The 13,002-nt window shown below is 33.3% G+C and overlaps 1 protein-coding gene across 2 annotated transcripts in view; it reads right to left on the bottom strand.

Annotated features, from left to right (window-relative positions):
• The window catches only part of LOC139525461 (fibroblast growth factor receptor 4-like), a 225,506-nt gene that overhangs the window by 142,128 nt on the left and 70,376 nt on the right, over nt 1–13,002 (bottom strand). For both annotated transcript variants that reach the window (XR_011664899.1, XM_071320811.1), the window contains exons 8-10: nt 11,917–12,061; nt 7,714–7,859; nt 4,589–4,711 (exon numbers count right to left, since the gene is read on the bottom strand). Coding sequence is in view for 1 of the 2 variants with exons in the window: in XM_071320811.1 (XP_071176912.1) it covers nt 4,589–4,711; nt 7,714–7,859; nt 11,917–12,061 (414 nt within the window). In the remaining variant the exon portion in view is untranslated. The remainder of the gene's footprint in view (nt 1–4,588; nt 4,712–7,713; nt 7,860–11,916; nt 12,062–13,002) is intronic.

Genomic DNA, 13,002 nt, shown 5'->3' with positions numbered 1-13,002 from the left:
AAATATGAGAAGCCTATTTTGTTTTTTTTAGCAAAAATATGTATTCACAAATCAACCTCCCCCCCCCCCCCCCCCCCCCCCCCCAGTTGATCTTAGAGGAATTCGCCTACACTTCAGGTCCCTATTAAGTTAGTAAGCTTCTCTCATATTCATGTATTTTAACTTTCAAATGTATGTGTTTGAGTTTTCTTGTTGAACCAAATTGATAAAGAGTGATCTTCGCCGCTTAAAAAAATATTGTTTTCATACAATCTGAATTGAGTATATGGTACAAAAAGGTATTTTATTAACAAATCAAAAAGCATTTTTAAAGTATTCCTTTATATAATTTGATATATTTTATTTGATTGATTCGTGTTGATCATCACTTTCAGTTTTTATTGGTTGATGATGCTGCCAGGAGAGAATATATGAGTGTAAAAAATAGAGAAAAATGCATATCCCCTTGGTCATATATCAAATAATTTAACCTGTAAACGCTAGGATTTTTATTATTTTTAAATGTACATAAAAAATAACTGTGCGTGGAAAGTATGCAAAACACAGATTTTAGCAGTCAATAATAAAACTTTTAGTGAATACATGCATCAGACTAGTAACTTTAAACACACAACGTTTGCAGTATGGCTTTGTTAAAACACTTTCAGTTAATATATTAGATAAATTATGTTGGAGATGAACTTTAATTTGTTGATAAATAAGCACAAAGTAGGATGTTGACTGGAGACAGAGGCAGGATTTGATACTTTATATAATCCCGAATATTGGAGTGATTAACTACTAACATTTATATTTACAGTATATTTATAGTATTTTGCAATACTCGAAACTTGTTATCAGAATAAGTTCACACAGGTTCTATACATCTATAATACTAAAATAGGTCCAATTTGTCAGCCGTCATCGGGTAAAAACGACAAATAAAAGAATTCAACTTTATATATAGCTTATATAGGACACTGGTGTAGATTAAAAATAACACCACTCCAGACCCTTTTGTTTTTGCACATAATTAATATTGCCAATAATTAACAAGTTCCAGGTCAAATCCGATACCGATACCAATAGTATATTCACCTGTTACCTATTATCTTATCTGTACGTTCCGCATCTGACAGGCGCAACACCAAACGGTGTATTTAGGATTTTGCTATATACACGGATCATAGTCACAGGGTTGACACTACTAAATTCAATCATTGTCAAAGTGTTCCCTATTGTAGTAATTTAATCAGTAAGATAACAATACGAATACTAAAAATCTGGACTTATAATAAGGCGTTTAGGTACAGTTTTCAATTTGTTAGCGGACATGACGTAAAACAGCGAATCAAAGAATTCAACTTTATTTATAACTAATATAGGACAATGCTGTTGATTAAAAAATACTCCATTCCAGGACCTTTTGTTTTCCAAAAAATTAATATTACCAAAAATTGATAAGTTCCAGGTCGACGGGTTCAAACAGAAAGCAGAGGAAACTGTGTATCTTATAATCAGCATGACTTTATCATATGACAATACTAATACCAAAATAAGGCTAACGCATAGTTATATACTTCAATTCAGTCAAGGACCCGAGATATCACGGGTATGTTCTAGTTTTATGTACGAAAACATTCTCTATAATTAAGGTCTTGTTTTCAAATGCTTTAAAAATGGAAACAGGAGTGGGGGGCATAAAATGTACTGTAAAAGAAAAGTGAGAGAATACACAGTGTTGTGGGAAAAAAGTGTTTTTTCATGATGTTTCTATTTGAATAAATACTGGTATAGGTTGCTTTTGTAAATACAGCTATTTCACAAACCATTCCACGCCACTTTTGGTGAATATTTTGTGTACAGGATATTTATCAACAAGGTATTGTTACCTTCCGATGAACTTTTCTTTAGATAAAGTACGAGACGTTCCTTGACATACACATGGTTTATTAACTTTCGTCACTGGTAACGTTTATAAAGTCTGCGGATCAGCTGCAAGCTCTTGGATACTGTATTCCATATGCAGGTGAAGTTAGTATAATTTTACTAAGGTGGTTGGAAACACGTAAGAGTGCCTGGATGATTGGTCATTAGTATCTGTGATCTTAAAACTGTTATCTCTTTTTTAAACAATTTTTTTGTTTTATTCTTTGTTGTATTTGTGACTACCTTACTATCGTTTGGTATCGTCCATCTTTCTTTTTTACCCCAGAGAAATATCAAGCTAGATTGGTTTTGGGGTGAAGTGAGATGGGGTCAATTTCACCCTTCTGGAGTAATATTCCTTTATAATTGATCAAATCAACGATTTTGCGGTTTCCGTTGTATTTCTTTACTTTGTCGCAAAAAAATGTTATGAAGCATGTACTCAATGGTTATTTCCATCAAATACATATCACATTTGAATTAGGATGACATGATTTTCAAAATAAGTATCACGTTCATTACAAATTATGTAAATTTAAGCATCAAATCTTTCAAATCTTTTTTAGGTATATTTTTGTTACCTAGAATTACTCCCCTCCCTTTTTCTCATAAATCATAGATCCGACGAAAAGATTGATAGAATTATACGTTACTGATTCATAATCGAAAATGTAGATTGACGTTAGAATAAATAAGGCTGTAAGTTTTCTAAATTGAACGTTTCATACTGTTCATGTCGGGGTCTTTTAAAGCCAATCATACGGTGTGGATTTTTTCTGATTGTTGAAGGCCGTACGGTTGCCTTTAATGGCTTACATCCACTTAATTATAACGTTGGTGGATAGTTGTTTCATTTGAAATCATACCATATCACCTGATTTTTATAAGAATATATAAATAAATCTTTGATGGAAGAACAGATCTCATTTATCAGTGTACTATTGCAATGCTTGGTTAGGAAAAAATATAAAATAAACTATCGCACAAACCTTGCACCAAAAATATTTTTAGCGGAAGTTTGATATGTAACTATGCACTTGTTAAAATGTTAATGTCATATCAAAGATATAAAAATGATGCATACGTTTTTTTTTTTATAACTGAATGGCTAGTTGTTATTATACAACTTACGTCCATACACTTTTTTTCTGAAGAAAATTCTTTAATTTATCAAAAATAAGAAGAAGTTTAAAATTTTTTTATTGTTGGCTTCTAAACAACAATTCGCCGACACATTTTCCATATACCTCATTTTGACATTCTATAAAAAGTGCGAAGAGGAAAACCAAATTGGCAGAGAGAGTCAACAAACGGAAACATCGCTCCGTCGTTGAAATAAACTGCATCTAATTGTACAAGTTATGCACGTGCTTACCTGAATATCCATGCTTTTTAATTGATTACTTACAAAGATGAAAATCGGTAAACTTCTGTTAATAAAATCATAAATGCATGCATTGGTTCAAGAAATGATTGACATTATTTTTTCACCAGTCACTTGTTTCATATGACTTTCAAATTTCAAATTGGTGCGTGAGTTAAAATGTACAGAAAAAACAACCTTATTTCTGTATTTTTGCCTATATTTCCGATTATGACGTCTTTTGCACCTACAAGTGTGACGTAACTAAACCTATTTTTGGTGGATAAAATTCATTGACTTATATTCTTATAATTTATGGAGAAAAATCTGTTCCGTTTACACTTTTATTGTTTTGTAAATCTTGGGCCCTTTTATGCCATTAGGTCCGTGAACACAGTTGTTTATCGTCTCTTGATTTTCTTTGTCTACGAATGTAGGCCATAGTGGGGACAGTGTGTTACTAGCCATTTTTTTTTATCATTGCCTATTTTATATCTTCATGTATTATGCCTCAAAAAGCATGTAGGGGATTTGATCTACATTTTTTAAAAAATGGTTCAAGAATTGGAAAGTATAGTAGTTATTTGGTCCAGCTGAAAAGGTTAAAAATAAGCATTTCGGAAGCTGTCAAAAGAATTCCAAGACCCCTTACCATAAAATGTTCATATTTTGAGTTAGAGGTGATGACTATTTCTACAATTTCAATATAATGTGTCCCAAAAGTAGTAAACCTTACTGTAAAAATGCTTTAAGAAAGCGCCGATTTTTTTTTAATTTCTTTACTTGTATTGTCTTAAAGAAATGCACTACGAAATAACTGTGTTCTCGGACCATTATAGCCCCTACTCCTTAGATTATAGACTGCAGTATTCTTATTGAAGACTCCGTGAATGATGTCACAGGTTAATTTGTAAGGACTAATAACAATTATAACTGATGAATAGTAAGTAAAGCAGTACATCGGATAGATTTATTGATTGTTGTTGGCTAAATTTCCCGTGGAAAATTATTCATTGCTTTCAGGAAAACAGAAAAATTAAGGTTACAAGGTGATAATAATAATTCGAGTATATGAGTCATGTACTCAAAATCGACCGGGTTTTTTTTTTAGGTTACAGTTTTCAAAACATATTAATAAACACATAAGTTTTCAGTATAATGGATCAAAACTTATTCTACTACTTAAACTAACTGAAGCAAAGAAATTCGTGGTGTTTAGTACAAAAATCAAATGATCTTCAAACAATTGATATTTCTAATTTCTAATAATTCATCACCATAAAACTATAAGTATAAGTACATCGTCTTCAAACCTACCTTCACAGTAAGTCAAACTGTCATTTGTAAAGGCATATCCATCATTGCACACACAAATGTAGGAACCAATATTATTTTTGCAGCCCTGGTTGCATGGAGGATTATAGCTGCATTCATTAACATCTAAAAGTATCATTAATGATTCAAATAAGTAACACGATTTTACCTCTCACTTTTGACAATTATTATACCATTATTCTAATAAATGAAGATTTTTTTTTCAAATAAAATGCATTTTACATTTGTCATTTCTGTGCCTTTCATAACTGACTATGCGGCCAAAGTTTTGTTCATTGTTGAAGGCCGTTAACCTTTGGTCTGCCAGGCGGAATTATATTCATTTTATTTTATCCATCATGTTGTATTAGTTTAAACGTCTCAGTTTCAAGACGGTGAATATTGGGATAATATAAATTCTCCCTAAACGTGCATCTTTTATATTTTGACCATTTGTTAAAATTTAAATGATATTTTGTCGATTATGGCTTGGTTGTGAATTGATTTGACATACTCAATGACCTGGGTTATCAATTCTGCCAAGTATGTATGTATGTATGTATGTACGAAGATCCATCCGTGAGCGGAGCACCCCTCGATTGCTGCGAGGGTACAGTGGAATCCGTGTACACTTCCTATCAGGATTAATGGAGATGTGTCACTAACTTATATACAACCCACAACCAGGACAATCCCCAACCCGACACAGAGGGAGTGTAAGGAAATACAGGGAAGTCTGTTATTATGTTGGAGGAAAACGATGAACTCGGGGAAAACCACCAGGCTTCTCGGCGGGATCAGACAAACCGAAGAGATATCTACAAATTGATCTCCAGGTCAAAGTCGGGGACCACTTTGACCAACCGAGGCAATCAAAGTACCCATTCTAGTGTAATCTCCGGTCTAGGTCCCAGAGATGTGTGTGGGAGGGTGAAAATCACCCTACTAATGGTACTGAGTTTCCAGCGCCCCGAGTCAGGATCGAACCTGGGACCTTCAGCCCTGTAGCCATCGGTCTTAACCACTAGGCCACGAACCCACACAAAACATGTTAAATGAATCTAATTGGCAGTAATGTTGAGTATTTAGTTGTCTTGTTACATCTGTTATGTAGTCTAGCCTGTCTTAAATAACACAATTTGAATTTTTATCTGCCTTTTTTTATTACTATCGTTTCATCATTTCTAAAATTGAGTAGTGCTATTCTTTCGCCCTTAGTAAGATTGTTTTTTACATTTTATTCTTTTGGTAGAAAAGACAATTCAAGCTTTGTTAAATTGATATAATTTTCCAACGTATGGCACGTAGAGGGAGCGTTATATCCTGTATTGTTACGAAATGGATGAAGGTCAGTTTTTTTCATGACTGAACATATACCAAAATCGTAGTTTTCTAGCAAATTCCGTGTAGTCTTTTAGTATAGCATTTTTGAATTTTTGCCTGATGGCGTTGGTTTAAATTTCAAGTCTTTCGCCAACAGGATTTGTTCCTGATTTGATAATATGCGTTGCTGCAAATTATATTCATTCCGTTCATTTTTATTGTAGAATCGGAATTTTTGCTTTTTAGCATTTCTACTAAAACGACGTGCCATTTTTGAGTTCACATTAAGTGATTCTCTTAGCTACGTGCATTTGTTGGGCACACATCGGGTGGCTGAGTAATTTTTAGGTTTACACATGTTATAAACATTAAGAAAAAATCCTCTCATATTCACGTGGGTTGATAGGCGGGGATAAGATAGCAGTAAGAAATTGCCCGTGTAGATGATGTTTAAATAAGTCACATTGTTTTGTGGAATTCTTCAAAGTAAATCTGGCCATCAAGTATTTTTACCTCAAGGCTAAAAGCTCTAACCGGAACAATAACTTAGCACTGTATTCCATCAAACAGGAAATGCAGATCGTTTTAAATGCAAAAAACTATTCTCGGTAAGTGCAGTAGGACCCGACACTATTTTAGTGTTTCTGCAGTGAAGCTTGGGATGGTCATTTTAAGATACATTATTTTAATATAATCAAATATGAAAATTATTCATTTGTGCCCGTGTAATATAAGCCAACTATTTCTTAAAATCCGTTTGGATGTGCTCCTCATTAGCAGGAGGAAGATACAGAAAAGAAGAAGAAGAAGAAGAAGTATATTGATATATATATATTTGAATTCTTCTTCAGTAGATCTAGTTATTATGACAGATCTGCCATCATCAGGGGTTCAACTGTCAATTTTATGTTTACGTCTTCAACATTGATCTACACAGTATATCTCCAACACTCTTGTGTTTGCTATACGCAACTATTGGTGTATTGAATATTTGTACACAATCTTCGTCAAACTGTAATAAATGCCAGTGTTTCATTATACGTTTCTTCATTTTACGTATATTTGGATTGTATTTAGTTATTAAAACTAATGGAAAATTTAGTTTTTCTTTTGATTTGTTTTGTTGTAATTTAGTACGGTCAATTGATAAAGCATCAGTAATACTATCATATATTTCCACTTTATCATAACCCCTATCTAATAATTTTACTTTGTTTATTAATTTGTTATGGTCACTTTTGTTTATAATTTGCCGTATTGCTTCACCTTTAATAAATCCTCTGAAAACATGCTGTGGTGACAGCTATTTCTGTGTAGAAAGAAATAAGAATTGGTTTGTTTAAAATGTATTTCAAGGTCAAGAATGCTATGTGTTGTAAATCTTCGACCTTTAATTACATTAACATCTAAGAACGACATTTTATCGTTTGAGATTTTATAGGTGAACTTTAATAAGGGGTTATAATCATTTGCTAGTTGAAATAAATCTATAATTTCATCTGATGTTCCATCATATGTTATGAATCCATCGTCTCTATATCGGGTCCACGTGATCGGGTCCTATCATGCAATATTGGATGCGTGGTTGCATGGGTGTTTTATTATAACAAAATGTTATTTGGTGTCTGATAAGAAGTTGCTTCATTGGCAATCCTACCACATCTTCCTTTTTTCATAGTTGGGAAAATTATAAAAGATTAGCGCCTTTCCCTTGTCAATACACTATAGAATGCAAAGGTTGGTGATCAATATGCTAGTAAACAACAAATCAAATTACAACTTAACAAAAGGTAAAGTATCATTACCTTGTATAATATGAATAGCCATAGCAGATCCAAGAGTATTATACACTCTACATGCATACACACCAAAGTCATCAGTGGTAATAGACGAAATAGTCAGCAAAGAATTCTGTTCTATAGGGTTTAAACCCGTTATTTCAGTCTTGTATCTGCAATTCGAATTAAAAACGTTGTTTTTGAAATAAATCAAATAAAATTAATGTCAAGATTATCACCTACCAGATACAAATCTAAGTTTAAGTCTTGCAACGCTTATATCAGGAATATAAGCCTCGGTCTCTGTTTTATTTTGTTAATTATCTTCATGTTGCGTTTCTGCTTTTCGTATTCAAAGGAATGAGTTTTAACCGTCTTTATTACATACGTATACAATCTCAAGATCATATATATGTGTTTCGGACCATATGAGTATTTGGACCATACGCGTATGGTCATGACCATATGCGTATACTCATATGGTCCGACCATACGCGTATGGTCCGACCGTACGCGTATGGGCGGACCATATGAGTATATGGACCATATAGGTATATTTTCAAATATTAATAAACTTTATCCAAAAAAAAGCAATGATGTTTACATGAAAATGTATTAATTTTATAATGCAAAGGCTATATAAAAATCAAATATTGATGCCACAGTTAGTCTTCATCGCGAATTGTATTCCTTAAATTACGCTTAGGATGGCATTTACTTCCACACGGTACCGTAACTTATTCTGCCTTTGCACGTCTTGTTTGTGCACGATCCTTTGCAGTTATAATTTGCATTCGAGCGAAAAGCTAGCCTTCTTATCAGCTGCCTGCAGTGATACCGAGGTCTCGGGAAATTTCATAACAGTCATTAAGAAATTATGGAAATATCTACCTAAGTCGACATATTGCCATGCACTCGTAACAAAAAGTCGTTAATGACTATATGTATAAAATGTGTTTACTATAGTGACTATAGTGAGTAAAATTAAATGCACGAAACTGCTTATTTTTTATTATAATTTAATGAAATGACCTTTGGTATCGTCTTTTTTATGACGTGACAACTACAAGGGTTATACCTTATAAAAAGTTAGGTGTTACCTGTAAACTTGTTAATTACCCTGACCATATGCGTACGGTCGGACCATATGAGTATATACCCATATGGTCATGACCATACGCGTATGGTCCAAATACTCGTATGGTCCGGAACATAAATTTAAATCGAAAAACATCTTAAACTATCCAAGATCTTTCCCGAGCCACCTGTACTGGCTTTCCGTAGTCCCAAAAGCCTTAAAAACTTGCTGGCGAGAGCTGATTTATCCTCTCAAGCAAGATCTTCGTCTGTGCGCTCTTGCAAAGGGTTGCGGCAACAAACGATGTCTGACTTGCAAACAAATACTGGTTACCCAGACTTTTAACAGTCACTCCACTGGTACAGAATACACCATATTTTGCAATGTAAATTTCAAGACTACTAATGTTGTGTACTCCTACAGAGAAATGTGGTAAACAGTATGTTGGCGTATCTGAACAGCCGTTTCACAAACGAATGAACGGTCATCGTAGCGACTACCAATGCCAGCCAGACCTCCCTCTCAGTCGACATTTGAGATACCCTGGCAACACTGAGGCAGATCTCAATCGACTGACCATTACAATCATTGACCACAACTCTTCTTGGTCTAGGGAGGATAGACTCTCTCGGGAAAGATTTTGGATAAGAAAATTAACAATTTTGGCACCAAATGGGATAAATGAAAAGGTGTAGTTCGACGCCATGCAGTGCTTCACATTTGGGTTATATTACTTATTATTAAATCTGTTAAATGTAACAATTTTAATTGCTTAATTTTTTGAGGGATGTAAAAGTACCAAGCCATGTTCAACTAGTTAACTTTAGTCAAAATTTATTATTACATTTTAACGGCTGTTTGTTTGCGTTGTTTAAATACGCAGACTCTGTTGTAACTACTCTACCGTTGTCAAATTTAAAATATTTACAAATTTAGATCGTTCAGTGCTGTTTATTTTGGAATTCTTATTGACGCAATCGTTCTTGTATTAAACATCGTTAGATTTAGACGAGAGAAATTTATGTATTACTGAATAATTATTACACAATGGGTTTTCGATATGACAAACTATTCAAAACACTTACTAAATTTTATCATCGGTATAAGGACATCATTTGTAAATATAGCTCAACATGCAGACTTTATGGAAATATTCTTTATCAAGCACAAAAATGTCAGTATTCACCTCAGAAGCTAACAAAACCTTCAAATAGACTTATTAAGAAAGGATATGGTTACGATACTGTTGTCGGGTCATTAAAGATTGCATATTTTGGCGTTTATATTGATTCACTTGTAGGGTCTTTGCATCGGAACTAAACACATTTATTTTGAAACCAGTTATTAGCATGACACGGGTTATGTTCTTCTCATATATGTTATGATGGTATGATACTAAACCCCTAATGGGAAGGATTATGCCTGATATTCATATGATGAAGACATAATCTTTCAATCAGTTAAATTGAAGTTTGGAGCTGGCATGTCAGTTAACTGCTATTAGTCTGTTGACTTGTTATTTATGTATTATTGTCATTTTGTTTATTTTCTTTGGTTATATCTCCTGACATCAGACTCGGAATGTTAATGTGAGTATTGTTATGCGTTTACTTTTCTACATTGGCTAGAGGTATAGGGGGAGGGTTGAGATCTCATAAACATGTTTAACCCCGCCGCATTTTTGCGCCTGTCCCAAGTCAGGAGCGTCTGGTCTTTGTTAGTTCTGTATTATTTTTAATTTTTAGTTTCTTGTGTTCAATTTGGAGTTTAGTATGGCGTTCATTATCACTGAACTAGTATATATATTTATTTAGGGGCAGAAATTCAAGTGTTTACGGATTCAAACAGGTTATCAATTATCCTCTGAAATAAATTGGTTCTTCACAATCCCCTATACTCCTATTGAACGCCAGATTTTAATTTTCGTCGTGCGATTATGCGTTATTTCCTATACCTAAACGGGTCAGCTTTGTGTTAAATATATAGACATAACCGTACACATTGACAAAACCGTTTGACATGACTCTTTTTTCTTGATTTTTCACGGATGGACAAATTATCCTTATAAATGTCGGTTAGACAGAGCGATCATATATGTCTAATAGCTATATCCTCTACGCCCCCTCCGATTTCAGAATAAAGCAGTCTATATGCGCCTCTTACTGAACCGTTGATAACTAATTATTAATAAACTGAAGACAAAGTCCTATTTTATTTTTTTTTAGTTCACAATTCTTCTATAATTTGCATATAAAGGAAAACGCTTTCTAGCAGTTATGTGTTTTATGTTGTTCCGTTGTTTTCTCCTTTTTTTATATGATAGTTGATGTGTTTTCCTCAGTTTTGGTTTGTGAACCAGATTTGGGTTTGCTAAGTGAATTAATGACTATTGAACAGCGGTATACTACTGTTTCCTTTATTCATATGATTGGTTTAGAGGGCTTCCGATAGTGGCTCTTGGAGTTAAAATTTTACGATAGACGATGTCGACAGAGAACTGTTTGTTAGCAATGTAAACAAGATGGCGGATATGATAACACAAACCAGCTCGACATTAAAAACATTTACTATCATTTCGTATTTATCGTTAAATGTTCCTAGAAATGTATAGGAGGTAAAATAAAATTAATGTTGTTTATCAAATAAGGGAAAACACAATCGATATGTTCAACAATTCTTAAAACTCTTAAACAATTAATGATTATGTTTTAATATATACTCCCTTAGTATCGTCTCCCATGTGTTGTAATCTAATAATGCATCATTGACGTTATGCTAATATTTTATGACTGACGTTGCTAATGAAAGAAAATTCCTTATCAATAGTTAATAATTTGTTCCTGAAGATTTTAAACCATTTTTGAACCCTACAGCCCGTTTTACACTGAATACATCTTTTCGTTGTTTGAATTATTATTTGATTTGACTGACTGAATTATTAGTTGATTGATTGGTTGATTGTTCTTTTTATTTCTTTACTATAATTGGTATCCCATTGGAGGTATAGGGACCAAAATCCAATTAATGACAACACATCTGAACTATTATATTTAAGACGATATGCCACATTGAATATTTTTAAATGGAATTGTTATTATTCCACTTATAATCTACAAAACTTGGAGTGACGCGAAATAAAGAACAGTCCTTACCTAGAACTTGATGATAACAAACTATCCTCTAGTTTCCACACTGTATAAGATGGATGTGGGAACGACCATATATGGCATTTCATTGAAATTGATTGTCCTAACGTAGCATTCAATACAAAATCACTGGATTCCACTATCGGCATACCTTTGAGAGAGAGAGAGAAAGTGAAAGAAACACACATTATTTTTATAAGATGTAAGCATATACACTGTTACACACTGTTTTACAATTCATGCGGAGCACCTGAGATCACCCCTAGTTTTTGGTGGGGTTCGTGTTGTTTATTCTTTAGTTTTATATGTTGTGTCATGTGTACTATTGTTTTTCTGTTTGTCTTTTTCATTTTTAGCCATGGCGTTGTCAGTTTGTTTTAGATTTATGAGTTTGACTGTCCCTTTGGTATCTTTCGTCCCTCTTTTGTTCAGGAAGATTTATGAAAGCAGTTAACGAGATAGGTAATGGGATGAAAAATGTGACGCAATTCAAACAAAAAACTAACGGCCTGATAAATGTAAAATACATTTACGAAAAACAAATATTAAATCCAGCAAAAAAAACACCGAAAACTACTGATAAACAGGCTCGTGTGAAGGAAAGGCAGACACAATATGCGTTGTTAGTGAACATAGTTGCATATGCTCAAACCTAACCTTTACCGTGGACAGTGATGAATGTCTTTCCAAAGCGAAAAATTCTTTCTAATTTGAAACAAGACATTACAATAAACTTTTGAAATACGGATGAAAGTGTAGAACATTACTATAACTGTGCATACTACATAATCTACATGTAAAATTATAAAGTTACACTTGATTTATATACATTACCTTTATCAATTTCGAAGTATTTTAACAGCTATATTACCTTTGTGTGTGTGCATTATTCTGACTTATATATGTAATAGTGAGTTTGAATCATTAAGGATTCCGTAGAATCCTCGATTTGCCAAGGATTATGCATAATCACGAAATGTGTTAGTGATTATAAAACATCCCAGAAAATGACCAGCGATTTAACATAATCTTTAAAAATTTTAAAAATTATTTCATAGATTCCTTGATATTATTTCAGGGATTTTAATAACC

This window comes from Mytilus edulis, chromosome 5 (assembly GCF_963676685.1).
Source record: "Mytilus edulis chromosome 5, xbMytEdul2.2, whole genome shotgun sequence".
Taxonomy (NCBI): Eukaryota; Metazoa; Mollusca; class Bivalvia; order Mytilida; family Mytilidae; genus Mytilus; species Mytilus edulis.
The sequence above is the reverse complement of the archived record's forward strand: the minus strand, read 5'-3'. Positions and strand labels throughout refer to the sequence as shown.